The following is a 21,982-nucleotide window of genomic DNA, read 5'->3' as shown; positions in this document are numbered from 1 at the left end:
ATATTTTAACTACGTGTTTGGCAGGAAATTCCAAGAACTTTTTTTGAAGTACATCTAGAAGTTGTCAGTGGGATCTAAACTTTGGAAGATACTTTTAGATACAAACAGTTACATTAAAGGTTCAAAACATTTTGGAAAAGAAAAAAAAAAATAATTCTATGAGTATGACGAATAAAAATCGATATTTTTCAAGATAAGAGTCATAATCTTCAGATATAGTCAAGTTCGTGCAAAAGTCAGAACTGATTCCAAGAACATTGTCGATGAGAGGGGACTTGAAAACCAGCATGATGCCAGTGGCACCGGCAGCCCTGTTGCCTCCCCACAGAACTACTCCCAGCAAACCCAAGCTGGGCTTTTCTATTGAATCCATCGTGGGTTTGGAGCCCACCACCACCAAAAACAAAATACAAACCTCTCTTGAAGAAGATAGCCACTGTTCTGATGGCGAAATTACCAGACTGTCTCCACCTCCAGCACATATCAAGATGCCAACGTCCAGCAGTCCTCCCTACTATCGGACCCCTAGTGAAGATATCTACTCTAGTTACGGACAATATGGACCACACAGAGTTTTACCAACAAGGACTCCCGATTATCCTCACAGAGGAGATCTGATCCCACCTCAAGCATCGGTGGGTGGACTTAGTTATCCTTCTGTGATGTCACATTACAATTCAGCATTATCCTTGGGACATTGCCACGGACAGTATCCTCTAACCTCATACCTCGTCAACAGAGACTATCCAAGTTATCCTTGGTTGATGGCCAGGCAGCCGCGCATATTGCCGTACAGGCCACAAGGTAAGATTAGTTTTCATTTCGCTAAGATTTATTATAATAAGTGATTTGTTAAATCATTACTTTATGGCTGTAATCTGAAGGGGCATTGAAGTTTACCAGGGATAATTTGATTCAATTTTAATTAAGTATACTAAACGATTTCTGAGTATGATTTTCTAAAAAATTTGTTCCTTATGGTGTTTTACTCTTAGAAGAAAATCATTTTTCATCTTGTATCTCAACTTCGAGCATGCAGGAAAGGAATGAAATTTAAAATCTGAAGAGGAAATGAAATTTTTATTTTCTTAGTTAAAATAGTAGACATAACTTTTTACTCGTCAAATATTTTTAAGATCAAAAGATTTCATGTTACATTTAAGGTGTTGCTGAATAAGATAAACGTCACACACTAACACATTTGACACTTATGGTGATCTAATGTCTACAAAATGGATTAAAATAAAAATGTTTTGTCATTTGTCCGACATACAAAAAATTTCTCAGCTTTAGCTTTTAAGTTTGAAATACTTTTTTAAAAACCTTTTAAGGATTGACATTTCTTATCCACATCGACTAACTTATACTCTGTTTAATCTATTGCAGTACGAAGAAGCAATGATATGTTTGTAATTGATTGCTAACTAATATTACATACGTGATGAGCACAAGATTTTAGTTATGCTAGCAACGAATGTGTACGTCACATTTTAAAATGCTATTTCTGAACCTAAATGTCCATTTTCTTTTGATATCTTAATATTTCAGCAGCGTTTGTCAATCTAAATTGAATACTTGAAAACGCATACACGTTTTGTTGTTTTTAGAAACTTGAAAGTGATAACAACAAGCAATATTTTTTCCCATCTTTAACAGGAATGCTAAAATATTTTCGTAGAAAATATCCTATTTTTTAGCCTTTTATGTTTTGTTTCTTTATTTTATAACAACTTAAATTAGAATAAGTAAAATTGTTGCATCGAATGAGCTCCCTCGTTGTCACGGCTAAAATCAAGGAAAATTCATCAAATATAAAATGATTTAAAGTTGCACAACTTGAAGGGTCCAATAAGAAGAATCAGGCTGATGCTTTGTGTTCAGTAGTTTCTATTTCACTTCACTACTAAGCAAGTTTACTATAATTACTTCATTTTGTATAATTGAATTAAAAGGCGATTTTTCATGAATTTCTTATTACTTTATGTACATCTGGTTTGTATCCTCGCCACAGTTTAAATTACAAAATATATTATAATTCCATTGTTAATTTTCACGGACAATGATAAAGATTCAATGTACTGAATAAAAAAAACTTATTGTAATACAATGTAACTCAAACTGTATGCGATAGGTAAAATAAGTTACATAGAAAGACAGTTTAATGACATAGAAAGACGGTTATAATGGACAAGAAAGCATTTATAAAACATTTCATTGATATTTATGAAATGTACTGAAATTCTTAAAAACAAACGATGTTCCGTTTTTCATTTAATTTTTCTTTATCTTCCGAAACTTGATTGCATCTACCATCTAAAATTAGTGTAACATTCAATATTTTGTGTTTGAAAATTTAAGAAAAAAGAACTAATTCAAGATTTCCGAAATATCAACGCTATGAAAGTGGAATGTTGAATAAAATTAATTTTATGCATGGAAAAAATTAATAACTTTAAAATTCTATAGGATAAAAAAAACATAAAATGTTAGTTATAATAAGTACAAGAAATTGTATTTTTCCCTCTATTTAGGTTTCCGAAGGTAACTTTTTGTTCTTGCGTTTGTTAGTCACATCAGATTCTTTGTTTAGTGGTGTTAATATTGACTCTGAATTGTAAGTTGAAGAATCATTTGCTCATGCACTTGTTAACTTGGAATTTTTTCTTCACTTCTTCTACAGAAAGAGAAAATGTTAATTTTAATTGAGAATTTCTGCTGTTTTTCCTTATTGTAAAGAACGCTACATCTTTTTCAGTTCTTCCTGCTAGTCTAAGCTAGTATTATAATTTTCTTCCAAGGCGTGAAAGTAGTCCTTGACGAGATTTTTTAGAGGAGTGAAATTTAGTTCGGCTGAGGGAAATATTTAAAAACAGTGAAGAGAGAAGGAAAATGTTAATTCCAAATCAGAATTTAGGTTTTTTTTGCCTGATTCTAGAATACTCTATATCTTTTTCAGTTCTACATGCTACGTTAAACCATTATTATCTTTTTTTTTTTTTTTTTTGAAGGCTTGAAAATAGTCCTTGACTTTTTTTTAGAGACGTGAAATTTAGTTTGGAGGAGAGAAATATTTAGAAACAGTAAAGTCCATATAAGGGATCAAATCTGTTTAAAAAAAAACTTAACTTTCTAAATATGAAACGAATGGAAGAGATGTACATAATTTTGAATTTTGGCATTTAGAACGTCTGGTATTTTCAATTGAAAAAAAATTATTTAGAAAAATAACATATCAAAATTACAATTTATTTTTCTCATGGTTATGAATTTTTAATGTTTGAAATATGGTTACATCTGTTTATGATTGAAGTAAAGCGATAATCGACAAAAGTGCTATATGACTACAAAGTATATCACTAGTGGGTTACGAAGCCATTAACTTGAATAAAGATTGAAATAATTGAGCATAACATTAGACAATTTCAATACCTGTTTAAAAGCTGAACACTAAATTTTTCGCATCGCTTCATTTGAATAAAAATAAAACTGATTAATGATATGAAAACTTGTAATGAATCTCAACACACGAATTCATAACTAAAACAGATTAAGAATAGTTTTGCAATTCGAATATATATTAATCATGACTGTTAAAAATATGTCAATCAATTATGCATAAGTATTAATACCTCCTAAACGTCTCATTTTCATAATATTGTTGCATTTTCAATTCGTAGCTGTATGATTTTCCGTGTGATTTTTGGAGTAATTAGAATGTGTAGCTGATATATCATTTTTCATGGAATAAGCTAATAAAAATACTAATCTGAAATTTCGTAATATAAATGTTCGAAGATTTTTTTACACAAAATGTATAGTTATAGATACTGTTCGAGATAAATACTACCACAGGAAGAACAGAACATGTTGACTGACAATATGCAAAATATCCAAATTGCATGATCTTGACTAAGACCAGGTCATGCGATATGAATACGTTTGAACTGTGAATTTAGTTATTTATTACTGTAGAACACATTTTAAGCCTTTTTGTTTCTAGTACCGGCTGCGTGAGTACTTCATACTCTTACACCATGTTAAGTATTGCTTCATGATTTTATTACCAACAATTCTGATTCTTACAATTTTAAATTAATCATCTCCAATATCAAGTTATGTGGTTTATTTTGTCTCCTCGTGGCAACCAGGTTAAAATTAAAACATAAGTACATTACACATACATGTGTTACCGTTAAAGTATGAAATCCGTTATTTTATACAATACCTAGCCATTTCATGGAATAACTGATCGTGTCCGTTAAAGTGTAAAACTTTCTCGTATTTCATGGTTTAACTAGTTATTTCATAGAATAACGTGTAAAACCCAGTGTGTCAACAAAAAATGTTTTTGTTTTAGAAATAATATTCTTTGTAATTCCAAGTGTCATTTTAGTAATCCTGGTTATAACAAATGATTTTATGGTACGTTTTCATAAATACCATTTATACGCTGCATAAATTAGATAAATTGCTGTTTCTTACATTATAATTGTCTATCATTAGTTTATTTATAGAATACCTCTCGTTATTTCATTTTAACTAAATTTTTTTTTACACTTTGTCTCTTATTAGTTAATTTATAGTATGCCTAGTTATTCCATAGAATAACTAGTTAAAGTGTTAAATTGATAACATATTACCCTTTAACGGACACGATCAGTTATTTCATGGAATAACTAGGTACAGTAAACTCCCGATTATCCGCGGAATTGGGTGGCACAAGTGCCGCGGTTAATAAAAATCGCAGATAACCGCAAAAAGACTAAAATGGGGGACAAATCAGGTAAAAATTGTCCTATCTAAAATTTTTAACTGTATTGATGCATAACACTTTCTGCAAACAGTGAAAATATATATAGAGTACAGTACAAATGTTTTGTATTTTTGCACAACCGAACTTAACATCAATAACAAACGAGTGTATGTACGATGAAGAACGCACAATAATAATAATAATAATAATAAAATAAAATTAAATCAATCAATCAAGCAAAAACAACCGAGTGTAAATTTACAATTTTTCCAAAAAAAAAAAAAAACAGCCACTGGTATTCGTTTTATACTGCGAAAATACATGTTCGTGATTGTTGATCGATTCGCGGATAATCCGCCCCGCGGATAAACCGCTCGCGGATAATCGGGAGTCTACTGTATTCTATAAATAGCTGCATTATATACTTCAACGGTAACATATGCACGCGAGTATGTACGAATCGGCAAATCCAGCTACTTCGAGCCAACTTGTAGCCGATTGTCAACTAAGCTGACATGATTCGATTTATATATTATTTCAGCAGTCAACGTGTTAAGTACATAGTTAAAACTGAAACACTAAGTACTTAGTTAAAATTGAAGCACTAAGCACTGAGTTAAAATTATAACACTATAAGTACTTAGTTAAAATTGAAACACTTTATTGTTTTCCCCCATAACATTTTTTGTCCTTTTTTTTCTGTCAGAATAAGAAAAAGTTATTCAATCCATGTAGCATCTAAGTATATAAAAAAATATTTTTGAATTAAAGGTTTGAAATATTCTTAAAAAATAAATAATAATAATGACAAAAATAATTTAAATAATTAATATCAAATCATTTTGAACATAACGTTTCAGCTTTCAGTCTTAAAAATATGCTATATAGGTTTTTTTTTTAAAGTAAAATCTAAATCACGCAATAAATTTATAAATACAAATCACGCCAATAATGATTGCGGAATTCCATTTGAGGATGTTCAGATCAAAGTTCAACATCTTTTTAGGCTTTTAACGATTTCTCGCCCAATGACCGTTATTTTTACTCAAATAACTAAGTAAATAAATAAATGTCTCTTAATTGTCTCAGGGGCAAAAATAAAATTAGGAAAATTTATCAGTACAGAAGGACGCGATAAACCTTTTCAGTGCATGCTGAAAATTGTCTTTGCTTGTGCCATATTTAATTAAGTTTTTTTTTCAACAATGCATATTTTTTTTCTTCTCTTTTTTTTTGTTGGTATGTCTAAATATCTTTTGTATTAAGATTTTATTAACAAAACACCCACACAAATAACAAACAGTAAAAAAAAAATAATAAAGTTACACATACAACGTAAATTATATAAGACAATCACAAACATTAACAAATTCTAAACTATAGTTCAACATGAGTTAGTAGTAAGAAGTCAACACTAAAGAGCGCCAAAGGCACTGTCCGCAGTGCTATTAAATCGGTATAATTTGGAGTACAAGTACATAAATATATATTAAGCTACATAATATTTATGTTAAAAAAGTAGCCCAATATAAATAAGTAGTAAATATTTCACATAAAACAATGCTTTGTTTGTGTGACTTAAAAAAAAATTGGCATTATGACTCGGATTGAACATTTAAATTACAAAATCACAATGCAAAAATTTGATCTGAATGTTTAAATTTACCAATCATTATTGCAAACGTTATCGATTTTTCACATCTAAATTAGCTGATGTTGAAAATGTGTGTTTCATGAACAAGCGGTCGAAGTGATTTATGCGGTAAAATCACATTTCACTCAGATTTCTCGATAGCCGCTGATTTGGATTTTCCTTTTATTTATTACATTAAGGCGTGGTCTCCTTCCTGAATTGGATTAATTAATATTTAGAAATGAAAATAGGAAATAATGATTATAAAATAAGTACTTGTTCAATGAATAATGTCATTGTCATTTCTTAATGGTTTAAAATAAATGTGATAGTATTGTAATGACTTTTAATTGTTCTTCTGAGTAAAATATTGCAATGGAGATAATCGATTATGTTACTTAATTGGGTACTTTTAACATTAATATTATAAAAAGTATGATGACTAAACAGGAAATAGTTTAGAGCTTTTACGACTCACAAATTGAGAAACTTTCTTTAACGCCATCAATGTTTATTCATTTTGTAACGTAAAGCAATATATTAGCATCTTTTTAAACGTGCGCAAATGTGGATTGAAGCGTTTAAACGCAAATGAGTATTTCAGATACACAATCTCTGTACCAATTAAAATTCTACAACATGTTAATACTTTATGAAAAAAAAAGTCAAATTGAACGCTATTTTAAAAATTTATGTGGTTAAGGATTGAGCTGTTAATGACTGAAAAAACAAAATAAACAGTAAAATTATGTTGAATCTAATTTATTTAAAAAACCTCTTTTTACAATGCAGGAAATTTTCATAAACTACAGTCATTAAAAATTTGAGAAACTTTTAACCAATTTTTCGGGACTTGAACTTCTATGCCAGAAAATTGGTTCAATATCAGAATTAAAGTGACTTTCACTAGTATTTTGATGCGCTAATACACGCGATAAAATACATATACATTATCTGCCTAACTAACGCATTGCGTGCATTTTATCATCAGTAGTTTGTTTGATATAACGGACAGTTAACCAAAATGGGTTTAACATAAGTTTTAATCTCATTTGCACATACTACTAAATATGTGCATTTACACATTTGTATAATACATATTACATACAACTTCTAACACTTATCAGTTGTTCTTGTCGGCATTTAAAGAATTAGTTGAGGTTTTTGTGAAAAAATATTAATTAAAATATGCTGAGTAATCGTTTCCAACTGATTTATACATGATTATTCCGTGCATATATATTTTAAAATGAAACAAGGCGAGAGTAATGTCCATATTTCTTTTTGCTCATTACTTATTGATATATTAAGTACATTACTTTCCTATAATGGTTTTTCATTATTGTTTCCTCTAATTATTTTGATACTTCATTAAAATTATTCCTAGAATTTTAATTTATACCTTTATGGATCATCTTTTATTTGTATTTGAATGAGAATTTTCATAAAGATGCAGTTCAAAACAGCTTGTGTGCTGCGATAAATTAACAAGAGAATTTTAACTGATTTATTAGTACTTAAATTAGTTTATCAGTATAAGAATAAGTGAAAGAAGAAAATGTCAACCAAAGAGTAAAATTAAAAAAGGGCCTGTTTGAACTTTTTTTTTTCTTTTTCTTTATTTTTCTTCTTGTCTTTCTTTCTGTTTTCCTTTTTTAGTGTGTGTGTCCGTGTCTAGTGATCGTTTAGAATAAATCAAATTATAAAACTATGTAATTTCTTAGATGTAAGAGGCAAACTTTAAACTCATTTTTAGACACTTGAATTTCGTTTAATTTACGATTATTTTATAGCATTACGTTTAATGAAATCTAATTTCTATTCCTATACTTTGAATAAGCTATACTTCAACTCAAAATATAAGAAAGGGATGGCCTTTTCGGAAAATGTTTTACCTTCATTTTACCAAAAATTTAACCTAATGATTAATTGATGATTTTGAATGTTCAGATCATATAGAATTGTGTAGATATAATACTTTTCTTTCTATGCTGGAAAACTGTAAAAAGTAGTAAAAAATTCACATGAAGGAAACTATTACTAAGCTTTGATTTTAGTAAGGAACTAACAGAATAATTAACCAAAAATCGAGGCAGGAAATTAAGTCATGAAAATATGTTTTAACAATATTATAAAAAGCAACGAAATATAATCCCAAATCTTCGATAGAAAATGTGTGGAACAATTTTGAGACTTCAAAAATATTTTTTGCCTAAAATTATAAAAGCCTAAACTTTACCTTTTCGTAGTGAACGAAAAAATAAATTGCAAAACTTAAATTTAACAGAATTTACGCAATAATTTAGTTTGTTTCGCAAGACAAAATCATAATTGAAAGATTGGTCTATATTTCACAAAACAATTCATGTTATCTGCATAATATATAAATTAATAGGAACACAAAATATGTCGTCTTTCAACTCCAAATAGAAAAAAAATAATAATAAAGATAGAAATAAATGTAAAAAAAAAAGTTAACTGATCTATTTCAATTTTATAAACGTTAATTATGAAATAAAAAGTTTTCAGATTTCTTTTGTACGTTACTGCCTTCTGTTGACTCTTGTGCGAGTTTTTGTTATGTACATAATGAATAAATTAACTGAAACGCAAACTGTGTCCTCTTTTAGTTCCTAAAAAGAAAAAGAGGAAAAGAAAAATGAAAAGAAACGGTCATTAAGGAATCTACTTCTAATTTCCTAAACCATTAGCTTGAAACCACAGGTTTCTAGCTTTAATATTTCTCTTGTACGTTACTGCAATCTATTAAAGTTTGGCTGATTTCTCTTGCACGTTACTGCATTCTGTTGATTCTTGTACGACAGTTTTTGTTATGTACATAATGAATAAATAAATAAAAACGCGAAATATGTTTTCCGTTTATTCCCAGAAAGAGAGAGAGAGAAAGGAAAAGAAAACGATTATAAATGTACCTACTTCTAATTTTCTAATCGTTAGCTTTGAAACTACACGTTTTGAGCTTAAAGATTTCGCTTGTACAGCGATCTATTTAATTTTGTCTGATTTCTCTTTCACGTAACTTCATTCTAACAGATGCTTGTGCTACTATTTTTTTCAATGTGCATAGTGAATAAATTAATAAAAACGCAAAATATGCCCTGCTTTAATTTTTAAAAAGAAAAAGAGAGAAAGGGAAATGAAATCGATCATCAACGTATCTACTTCTAATTTTCTAAATCATTATCTTCGAAACAAGATTTATGATTCCTCGTGTACGTTACTGTGATCTACTGAAGCTTGTCTGATTTCTCTAATATACGTTATTCAATTCTACAGATGCTTGTGTGATTGTTTTGTAATGTGCACAATAGATCAGTACAATCGCGAAATTTGTCCTTTTTTTTAATTCCAAAAAGGAAAAGCACAGAAAGCTAATACCAACTAATCTATTTTGAAGTTTTTAAACACTAGCTTTAAGGTTACAAGTTCTTAGTTTTAGGATTTTCCTTGTGGAGCATTCCTCGAAAAAGTCGAAACCTTTGACCCGCACGTGATGGTTCATACTGAAATGTAATCATTTTGAAGGGTATAATGACGCAATATTTTTTGCTCAAGAAATCACATATAAGTTTTTAATTTATTTAAGTAGAAAAAAAAAATTGCTCATCAATATTTTGAAGTATTTTTAATGAAATATATGAAGCGTCACGTGCGGCACAAAATGAAAGTTTTCCGTGGAATGGCCCTTGTACGTTACTGTTGCTGCAGTCTATGATGCTTGTGCCGTGGCGCTCTAGTGCGTGATTACTGCCGGTCACACGTATCATTTTACGGCGTTAGATGACTTCCTGCTTGCCTCTTTCGACTGCTGGGTTTTTAACAAAGTGAAATAAAGCTGTGTAAAACATTTTTTCTTTCAAAACCTACAAAAGTGGATTAACATTTTTGTTTGCTGCTTTATTACATGAATGTTAAATTCTTAAACAGTTGGTTGAATTTAGTTTTCTGAAATACTGCAAATGGACTGATTTCGTTTAAAATTTTTTTAATAATATATTTCAAACCTTTAATTCAAAAATATTTCTTTAGATACTTAGACGCTATATGAATTGAATACTTTATTTTTATTCTGACAGAAAGAAAAAGAGAAAAAATGCAATTGGGAGAAAACAATAAAGTGTTTCAATTTTAACTTAGTACTTAGTGTTTCAATTTTCACTATGCACATACTTGACGCGTAGACTGCTGAACTAATATATAAATCGTATCACGTGAGCTTAGCAGATAGAATCAGCTACAAAAAGTAGCTGGCAGTTGCTTAATTTGCCGTTTTGTACAGACTCAAGTGCATATATGTAGTACAATAAGAGTACACAGGCCTAAGCAAATAATGTTTTTATTTTCTAAATTTATTTATGCTTTTTATTTTCGGAGAAATAATCTATTACTTGAATTCAAAATTTCCATTTTTGATGTAAGACCAGTGAAATGTTTGCAAAAATAGGACACATTATTTCGAGAAAAGAATTTTTAAAGTGAGACTTAAGTATTATAACTGAATCAAGGGTGAAAAGTCATAGATGTCTGCTTTAATTTATGTTTAACAATTCCAATTAAGGTTCTTAATATATTTTTAATGAAATATTTAAACTATATAGATTAATAAAATACAATTTTTTTAGTTCAAAAAGAAATATATAGCCTTAATGCTCCAAAAAAGAACACATGAAAATCTATTTCGAAAAAAGTAATTAATATGCATTAAAAGTAATTACTTGCGCATACTGTGATACATCTAAAGCATTAAGAACTACATAAAATACACAGTTTTCAATCTTGAAAGAGTTATTGAAATGAATTCTTATAAAATATTCTGATTTCCAAAAGTATAGAGTCCTTTATTTAACATTTTTGAAACAAACCGCTTAGCAAAATTAATACATTAGCAATCTTTTATGATAATAAAATGAAATATTAAAAAACCTTAATTATTACATTAAAAGTTTTATTCCACTTTGTATTTACTGAGTGTAATTTAAAAGAGGTAGTTAACGTTTTATGTTATATCGTTCATTTGATATTTTGTAAATTTACTAAACACATTTAACTTATTATTTAGCAAAATATAGTTCAGATAAAGGCACAAGTCTTTAAAATGTATTTTCTAGAAATATGTAGTAGCTTTCATTCTTTAAATAAAAGTACAATTAAAATCTATGTTCAAAACTTTTCTTTGAGTGTAATTTTTCACATTTCTTGACGTTTCTAAAGAACTACAACAACAAAATTGCAACATTTTTTCTGTTTTTTCCGCTAATAATCACAAAAATATTTTCTATAAATGGAAATGAGCTACAATTATTCGAGATTTACAATTTAAATGTTGTCATTTTGCTAAAATGTAACGAATTTACAAATTAAGCAATGAATAATTAAAAACTCTCGCTCTTTTTAAAAACGCTAACATTAATAGTCGATGTCGAGCGCAACTATCAATATTGAAATTAAATTACTAAGTATTGTATTTATTTTGCAACAAGACGCGTTGATCAAAAATTCTGTCAATTATTTAACATTTTCCAACATTCACTCTTTCATATTGATTACAATAACATGTATTCCTGTACTAAAAGGTAAAATAGGAAATATGGTTAGCTAAACTACTTCAATACTTAAGAATTAAACATACCGAGTTTACTTTTATTGAATTATTACTGTTCCAGCAGTAAAAAAATGTGTAGACATTGATGAAACGTCATTAAGGACGTGTTTATTCTTCTCAGAAATTTAATTTTAGGCTGATAATATCTTTATTTTACTGTGAAGAAATTGTCATCATGAAAAATGCCCTTTTGAGTAAAATGAGCCGAATAATTATATAAATGTTCTATATTTCATAAATAAATCTTTATGAGAACAAGAATCACATTAAAAACCAAGACGAGAAAAAAAAAAGTTTTTTTTTCTCTTGATAATCAGTTAAAAATTACTTCCTAAACCATTCTGTTTATTGGCGCATAAAAATTCATTCCAAAACCATTCTGTTTATTTCAGTTTCCACCGAAACAGCCCAAATTAGCTATTCGACTAACTTTTACTTTTTCGAAACTGAACTGGAATTAAAAATGGCATATTTCACTGAACCTAGAAACCAACTACCAGCGGAAGTAACTTTGCGTGGATGAAAAACTCCCCTGGTGTGGTTCTTAGTCCTAAAACCCTTGGTTTATGTCAATAGATTCACTTTTTTCCCAGGATCTTCCGACTTAACTCTTTGGAGCTGATCTCTGGGCCACCATCGTGGAAAGCTTTTACCGTAAGTGATGCTTTTGTCTAAAAGGATTATGGTGTTTTGTCCCATGATATTACCTGGGAACGGGGCGTGATCCTCTACGATCCTCCCACCACTGTTCGTTATTTCCAGCATTTTGGATCTTTCCACAAAAGACTCAGGCCCAAATAACTAGTTTCGCAGGTGGCCGGCCAATAACTTACTTCGCAGGGGTCCCCGGTTGCTGTGTGTCTTTATGTGTTGAAAAATGTTCAACTATTTTGTCGGACTGCGAAAGCCTCTAATTTCTAAGCTGTTGGACAATGAAATGCTGTTTAAAACCAAAATTTACAAATTGCTTTTGTCCAGTTGGAAATAAAGTGAATAAGTGAAGGTACCGTATCTACTCAGGTAGACTCGTATGTAAGAACTTGATGCCGCATTGCCGCATAAGGGTGAAAATTTTCAGTCTTTTGGCGGATTTCCGTCTTTTTAAAAAGTATCGAAATTTATTGAGACGGAGTAAGAAAAAAAATAATAAAAAATCAATGAATGAGTTAAATTTGTAAAGTTGAGATAATTGATTTATTATTAATATTACAATTATTATTTTTGCTACTGTTATTTTTATAAATTTATCTGTATTTTGTGCTCATATTTCAGAGAAAGCTACTACTCATTACCAAAAAAATATATTTTTCTTAAATATAGTGAAATTAAAAAAATAAATCCTTTTAATTCTTTACTGTGTTTGACAATATCCTCTATTTTTAACCCCCGACACACAAAGGAAGGGGGTTATAAGTTTGACGTGTCTGTGTATGTGTGTATATGTGTATCTGTCTGTGGCACTCTAGCGCTTAAACGTATGGACTGATTTTGAAAAAACTTTTTTTGTTCGAAAATGAGTTGATGTAACAACATTTAAGTAGTTCATTAATTAGCATTTCATTTATTATATTGTTATTAATTATAGTAATAATTACATTAAATTTATTAATATAATTATATTAAATAGTTGTTAGTACTTTAATTGTATTAATATATGTTATTAGTATAATTATTATAAAAGAATAGGAACAACTATAATTGAGATTGAAAATGCGTTTTGCTGTTAAAAAAGGGAGAGAGAGATTTTACATATAACTTGGTTTCCCAGTGAAATAAATCGCTCACTTACTGAAATATTGTGATACTAAAAAGTAACTTCCTGAGCATTCTATAGAAATTGACTTAAGACATACTTCTTTTAAGTACATTGTGTTTTCAGTTCCGTTAAAAAGCAATTAATTTATCCTTCAAAACTGAAACCTTCAAACGTTTCCCATTTTTGATCGTTCCAATAATTTGCTGTTTTGTAAATACACGATTCCAATAAAAGCTCAAATGCTGCATTTTAATGATTACATCACTGGAACAAGACTTTATTTGGAATAGAAAACGACTGATGATCAAACAATATTTTTTTCCCTCGATAATGGATCGCTAACCTTTCTCTGTATAGGATATTACGGAAGAAACTCTATAAACACTTTTTTTTGTTTGTTTTGGTATTTTTCATTTGTAATGCTTTCAGTTGCATACCTTTAAATCACATAGCGTCGAAATACATTTTAGAAATAATTCTGAAGCATCTTTTATTGTCAGTAGGTTTTTAAATTCCGTGAAATTGACTTTTAAACTGTTACTCGAGCTTAATTAAGTTTTCCGTCATTTACAATGTTTAATTAAGTTATTCGGATAGCATTCAAAAACGGTGTGGAAGTATCTTCTATTGTCCGTCTATTTTTAGTTTCACAAAATAGTCTTTTAAACTCGTCACTATCGAGTTTAATTAAGTTTTTCGTCATTTACAGTGTTTGATTAAGTTTTACGTTTAATTTTCAAACGCAATGAGAAAGCATCTTCTATTGTCCACCGATTTTAAGTCCCAAAAAGTAGATTTCTGAACCATCTCTCATGTTTAATTAAGCATTCCGCCATTTACGATTTTCAATGAAGTATATTTATAGTATATATTAAGTATATATTAAGAAACATTGAGGAAACATTTTTTCCTCTTTTACGACGATTGTTTCCAAAATAAGACTTCTAAGCTCTCTCCTATGCTCAGTTAAGTAGTTACGTTTTCTATCGTTTATAAAATGTTGTTCATTTACTAATTCATGCTTAATGTTATGATGTTTCAAAATTTTTAACACACACTTTAGGGTAGAATATATTGATACGTCTGTAATTTATTTTCGTTTACATTCTATGTGAAACGTACTTTTGTTAAATCCCTTGATTGAAAAAAAAATGAATTGAATTAACCAAATTGAATGTAAAGCTTTATAAATATATTGAATTGAAAAGATTAATCATTTTGTTTTATAATGATTGATTTTTTATTAAAATGAAATTATCATTTTTAGAATGAGGATACTGTTTTTTTTTTTTTTTTTTCTATCCTTTTATGACTTAAGTCACCTGGTCTATCAAAGGATTTTTTCAGATTTTGAGCAAAAAGTTTGAGTTTTTCTTCTTTCTTCATTCAAAATTTAGAATTTGGTTCTAACAATTTATATATTTTTATACCTCAGGACCAGAACAACTCAAGTCCAAAATGGCAATTTTCAGGTTTTATTAGTACACTAGAGGGCTTCGCTCGCCAATCCCCAGGGAGGTTTATTGCCGATAAATAAAGCTTCCAACTCCATAGGTAGTCCTTTTGTCTTCTTTTCCAATTGCGTAACTAGATCCGACACAAAATATTTTAAAGTATTTGATTGTTTCTACTGTATCTTACAGCATTGCTACACTGTTAAAAATTCAGGAAGATTTTCTGGTAATTGTTACTGTAAAATGGCGGACTTACATTACATGATTTTTACGGTAATTTATACTGGAGAAATAAGCGATCCCAGTTCCAATTGGTTGCTGTGACCTACCAAGGAAACAGTATAATTTTACAGTAACATTTGATTTTTACGGTAATAAATACTGGCAACATGGATGCCAGTAACAATTACCGTAAATTTTCCGGAAAATTTTTAACAGTGTAGGTGTTCGTGTGGCATGAAGTCTTGGCACATTATGCTTTATGCATTTTTCAATGCTCGTTTTTTTTATATTTTTTAGCAAATGTATTTTCTTTTTACTTAATTTATTTTTTTAAAACTAGACTTCTTTTGAGTAGACAGCTCAGTGAAATGAACACAATTGAATGAACAGCTCGTAATTTAAAAACAATAATGACAAAGTTTTAAAAATATTTCTTAGAAGAAATGTCAATGGTAGTAACTCTCATCTATACATTTGCTAACACAGAATGAGGAAAAAAGGCAGTCCTTTTCCTCGGGTTGAGATGTCCCTATGATAGTGCATTTTTTTTTTTTTCACCTTCCCAAAAAACCTGAAGCAAAACAGTAAAAATTCCCCTAATTTGAAAAATAGCTACAGATATCAAAAAATGTTTTATTACTGTTATTATGCTTTAAATTCTGCAGCTTTTTAGTTATGAAGTTTTGAAAATGAAAATGCAGTTAGGGCCATTCCACGAGAAAGCCGACATTTTGCCCCGCACGTGACAGCTCATATATTTTATTAAAAATAATATATAATTTTAAGAGGAAATTAACACACATTGTTTGCTTATGAATTCCCACATACCTTTGTGATTTCTTAAGCAACAAAATTTTGTCCACTACCATTCTAAATGTTTAACACCCGATTCGAAAAGGAAGGGGGTTATAAATTTGACATGTCTATGTATCTGTGTATCTGTCTGTGGCTCTCTAGCGCCTAACTGGATGGACCGCTTTTGGAAAAAAAAATTTTTGTTCGAAAGAAGAGTTGATCGAGAGTGTTCTTAGCTAGGTTGCGTCTTTGGATGACATTAATTAACGAAGATATTAATTAAAAACCTCTAAGGTTTTTCGAGATTTTTGAAGTGAAAACACATTTAAAAATTTAATTCTAAAATAAAGATTAATTTTTTCTGCGTCTGATAGAATGCGCATAGAACTTCCATGTTATATAGAATTCAAATTATAACGTTTTTTTAAGGCAGATTTTAAACATGGCTAAGCCTTTATTCACGCGATTGATAACCGGATTCATTGTTGGCCGACAAGGAAATTAAACGCAGTGATTGAAATTTTTTACCTGCTGCTAGTTTCTGCTTGTCAACAAATAAAATACTTGTTAATGAAATATATGAGGTGTCACGTGCGAAACAAAATGTCCACGTTCAATCACTAGTTGGATGGCGCGAAAAAAAAATTAATCTATCTTATAATGTAGCATTACATTTTGGTGTACAACACATACCTCATGCAATGACTGATCATTTAGATCAACTATATGCAAAGCAAAAGTTCCTGCGAAAGCCTCGCATAATGCTAGGCTAGATTCTTTTCATTGATTGATTTGTCTCGAATCTCATTTAATATCTCGAATCGGATTCGCAGCAACGAAACTTTACCGCCTGCAGTTATTTAAAGAAATTACTCATTACAACGTAATACATGAACGGCAATTTATCAAAACATCAAACTTGCTTGCTTCGGCACACACATTGCATGAAGGATCTCAAAACGGGGAACATTCTTGGGCTAGCGTCGCTATCTATATTTTATTAGCAGACACGCCTTCTTTGGAGGGGTGTTCGAACTGCTCACGACATTCTATTCGTTTCTGTGGTGATGTGTTACCGAGAGGTCGAATAATTACCCCGCAATGATTAATTATAGGTTTAGTGGAGCTGTCAGCAAGTTAGGCTTAGCGGATATCTTCTTTGTGGGCATAAGGTCGCCCCATTTCTTAATGAATGCGCGTAAGGCCCACTAATCATTGGCTTTTAGGGAGCATTACGTATAAGTTAAATACATAGCACTCGACTAATCGGCACTTTTACATTAATCTAGTCTTTAGCAGCTATTCTCCATACACTATAAGGGCGGTAAACAATTTTTGACCTTTTTTTTTAAATTTTTACTGCCGAAAAATGTACATTTTACCATACCCATACCGTTGATTAATAAGGCACGTTTACAGCGTGATTAGGAAACTACTGAAATGATCTATCGAGAACGCAAGTTTTCAAGCAAAAATTATGCTTTATCCATTTGGCGGACCAACTGTTTAGTATGGTATTTATCAGTGAGGCAGCGAGGGGGGAGTGAAAATACCCCTCAGAGCCATTGGTTTTAACAAAAATAAATTATAATACAGAAGTTTATGCATGTGAAAGGGCTGTTTTGATCAAAAAACCCTTTCGAAAGGTATTTTTTATCAAAAAAACCCTTCCTAAGTTTTATTCATCAAAAAATCCTCTACATGTGTTTTTCATCAAAAAAAAAAAAAAAAAAACTAGCTTTTTTTGGCTGCGCTAGTGGTGTTTATTAAATGCACTCTTGGGGGAGCCTGTAACCCTTAATGAAATTGTACAGGCCGTCATCAAGACTCACGGCTATATCTAATACGACTTTCATAGACACGACAAAAATAAATAAATAAATAAATAAATGCACACCAAGGTGGGCTGAAACAAAAACCTATTCTTGGTCTTTGATTGATGGTAGAGCTGAAAAGATGAAAATGGTAGAACAAAATGTGCATAACAATTTGAGATTTCTAGGATAATTCCTTGATCCGTCATTGCTGCGTCGAAATTTCTGCCAAATAGTGTTTTTATGATTTTCTTTAATAATGATTAAGCAAAACTTGTAAAATAGGATATACCGATGCGAAAGCAAGTTATAATAGTTTTACATAGCAGGGTTGTTTCCTTCAGTCAAAAGTGCTATTTTTAGTCATTGAAATTGATAGAATAAGCAAAAAGAATTTAAAATTACACGGGCCCAGAAAATACTTTCATTTTTCCCACAGTTATTTTTAATTAATTTTTTAAAATGTCCAATTTTTCAAACAAGGCGTGGCCTTTATGACGTCACAACTGATGCACTTTTGCACATCTTTCTACCGTGTTTCCACGTTATGATAATCAAGAAGCGAATTTAATATTGCGCTCTACGCTTGCTATCAACCATATCGTTGCCAGTAAACGTGAGTAAAGACGTGAATTAAATATTGTGGTCTGTGAATGGCAACACTGAATGTCATTTCATCGTTTGTGATGTCATCGGCAGAAGCGTAAACAATGAAAGCGCCCCGATTAAAGTAATTTTTTTAAAAATATTAAACTTAGTCAAATTATTTTAAAAATGGTGAGATCCTATGTTTTTAAGTATGCTCTGTCAGAAAAAAATACTTTTAAAATTTTGGAAACGACACCATTGCTGTAGTTTACGCCATCAGTATGAGTATTAAAATTTCGTATCGTGCTTAAAATTGTATATGTTGTATTCATAATGCTGTGTTCATAAATTCTAACGATGTTACTTACTTTATGTACTCTTACATTGTGCTGCGTAATGCATTAGCGTACTACGTAAACTTATATTATTTTTAGTCCACGAAGTTGAACGTGATTTGCAAATAAACCTTAATCCAGCAGTTATATTCAATATATTTTTATGAGGTTATTAATGCAACTCCTTTAAAAAATAGATCAATAGAAAATCACGATCGAGTCGTAGCTACAGTCGTTTGTTCAAATATGTGATTGAAGTATATAGCTCTTAAATATGTTTTAAGGAAGATATTACGTTTCATATTCAGACTAATTTAGATTTTTGTTTTTCAAAGTTGAATAGATAAATTTGTTATTGGACGGTATAGAGAATGTATGAATGCAGTAAGAACATATAAAGTGATGTGAGAATGCGTATAATTTAAATTATGCATTTTTGTTGCTTGTGTTTTAGTGCATGTTTGCTTGCATATTTAAATTATTTTTAGTGCATGTATCCCGGGTTCTACATATACGGTTAGGTTGAATCTTAATTTGAAATGATTTTCCATTTCCACATCTTCTGAACCGTTTCCACTCATAAAGGTTTTTATAAATAGAATCGAAAATGCTAGTGAAACGAGGAGTAGTTCAATCAAAATTGCTTCAACATTTTGAAAAGCTTTAAAAAAATTTAGTTATGGAATTAATCTAACGAAATCTCTCATAATCAAACTGCACATTCTCGAGTTTCATCTCTTCAAAATGTATCGTTATCGCATGATCGTACAGATAATTTGTGTGATCCAGGAAAAAAGTAATTGCATTATCATGCATTTTTAAGAAACATCTGCATTAATGATCATGCAACTGTTCGCGACAATTGCGAAGTAATCCATGATGCTTTTAAGAAAATTTCTATAATAAAATTGTATGTTTCTTACTAATTGAGATGCAAGAAATTAATGATTAAATTTATGTTGTTTACACTATGCAGTATTGCTTCAATTACAATTTTTACAATAGATCCTTTAGTCTGCAGAAACGAAATATTGTTCCCCTTTCATCAGAAGATTCGTTTTTTTTTTTTTTTTTAATTTTGTCTTTGTCCTTGTTTCCATGTCGTTTTTTTTTTCTGTCCTTTTGGTTTGTTATTCAAAATTTTAGACTTCGTTTATGTGCTTATTGCGGCATTTTTTTTCTCAAATTCGGGAGTTTTTTTGTCTTTTGTTCCTTAAAGAATTTCTGCTCTTTGGCACCTTCTTCGAATTTAAACTATCGTTTGGAGCAATTCTTGAACCAAAAAACTCAATCTAACCAGAAACGGAACTATTGCTGCAATCAATTCATGTATGATTCTACCTCCGTCAATTCCAAATGGCATTAATTTGAACCGCACCTGCGATTACGACCGAATGATTGCACTCTGCACGACACAATTACGACCCCCGATTATTCGAAAGCGGTAAAATTCATGCAAGCCCTTGATGAGTCCGGGTAATCAAGTTGGAACCTGGCACAAGTTGGGGAACTTTGAAGAGCAATGCATAGTAATGGACCCTGCCATCTGTTGCATGTATCAATATGGCTGCTGCATCATCCCCTCATGAAATATCCGGGCTCTGTTTGTTTCACGACAGATGCCCGGCCCACCCTCAACAACACCTGTTGACAAGCTCTTGGTCCCGGGCATTATTAAGGCACCATTAAATGGATAAACAGGTTGAATGCAAGTCGTGACTAACTAATATGGACGCGCGCGCTACAGTTATTCCAGTTGCTGTTCTCCCCCCCCCCCCCCCATCTTTTTTTGTTATTTTAATGGCAGACCCACGTGCGTGCGTTCCCGAATGAGTAGTTTCTGCGAAATCGTTCTCCAACAACGGTGTCAACGACATGAAAAAGCAAAAGCTTTTTTTCAATAATCATAATATTATTGGTAATTTTATGCGTGGTTTTTGCACAAAAGCCGAGATTTCAGGTTTTCAGTCTTAGTAACTTCTACTCTGTACTTTTTCATAATAGCGTGATATAGCATGATATCAATATTAATTTAAACATAAGTTTTACTTAAGAGAAAATTTGGGAATAAAATTCTCTTTGTTATCTTAGTAGAACTTCAAAAAAAAAAAAAAAAGAAAGGATCAAAGGTATTCTTCCTTGCAAAGCCTTTATCTCACCAAGAGACAGGGTTTGATTTGCACAGAAGCTCAGCTCTTGCTCTTCTTTTCAGTTTCGTGCAAATTTTAAAATTTTAGGCTACTTAGTGTAAAAATAAGTTGTGTGGACTATATAGAGCTCTAGCACTTCCTTCGTCAGAAATGAAGCCCCTGACAAAGCTTGTTCGTTTAAACATTCAAATAGGGAATTATAGCTCATTATTATTATATGATAAAATACTAATTTAGAAATCAAACAGAGATATAGACTCATTAAATCGTTAAAAATTATTAATTAAAAATTATTCTTTTCGAACAAAGTTCAAGTTAATTAGTTTTTACTCTTTCAAAAATAAAAATCTTCTCGATTAATTGACGTAAATTTTAACAACGAGGAAGTTTTTCTCCTTAACTGTACCTTGTTTCTCTGTTTAAATCTTCAATTATTAGGTTGCTTTACTAATTATCAGTCCTTGGTTTGAATGCAAAACCATTGTTTACAGAATTTTATATTTATGATAGTAAATTTTAGTGATAAAACTCATGATATCTTTTATTGTTAAAAGGATGTTTTGCTGCATATGCCAAAAATACTCGTATACATACGTATGCAATTTTTTACGCGCCAATTAAAATTTACAGGAATAAAGAATTTCATTTTCTCACATTATAGTACAACATCTAAAATATATAGCTTTCAAAACTATTTATCTGTTGATGTGGTAAAATATTTCCATATCCAAGGGAAAATGTTTTCTAAAATATTATTTTTAAAAGATTTCTCTAACGTAGAGTTTTCTAGTTTGACTTCAAAGCCAGTAGTTCATTTCACTTGGTGCACATATTGGTTTAGCGCTTCCAATATAACACT

The 21,982-nt window shown here is 30.4% G+C and overlaps 2 protein-coding genes across 2 annotated transcripts in view; one reads left to right on the top strand and one right to left on the bottom strand.

Annotated features, from left to right (window-relative positions):
* The window catches only part of LOC129228457 (putative phosphoenolpyruvate synthase), a 333,414-nt gene that overhangs the window by 181,162 nt on the left and 130,270 nt on the right, over nt 1-21,982 (bottom strand). The window lies entirely within an intron of this gene.
* LOC129228467 (homeobox protein EMX2-like) overlaps nt 63-21,982 on the top strand; it is a 36,015-nt gene continuing 14,095 nt past the window's right edge. The window contains exon 1 of the mRNA XM_054863151.1: nt 63-804. Within this exon, the coding sequence (XP_054719126.1) occupies nt 264-804 (541 nt within the window). The 5' untranslated portion in view covers nt 63-263. The remainder of the gene's footprint in view (nt 805-21,982) is intronic.

This window comes from Uloborus diversus, chromosome 1, assembly GCF_026930045.1.
Source record: "Uloborus diversus isolate 005 chromosome 1, Udiv.v.3.1, whole genome shotgun sequence".
NCBI classification, from domain to species: domain Eukaryota; kingdom Metazoa; phylum Arthropoda; class Arachnida; order Araneae; family Uloboridae; genus Uloborus; species Uloborus diversus.
This window is presented reverse-complemented; position numbering and strand designations above follow the sequence as displayed.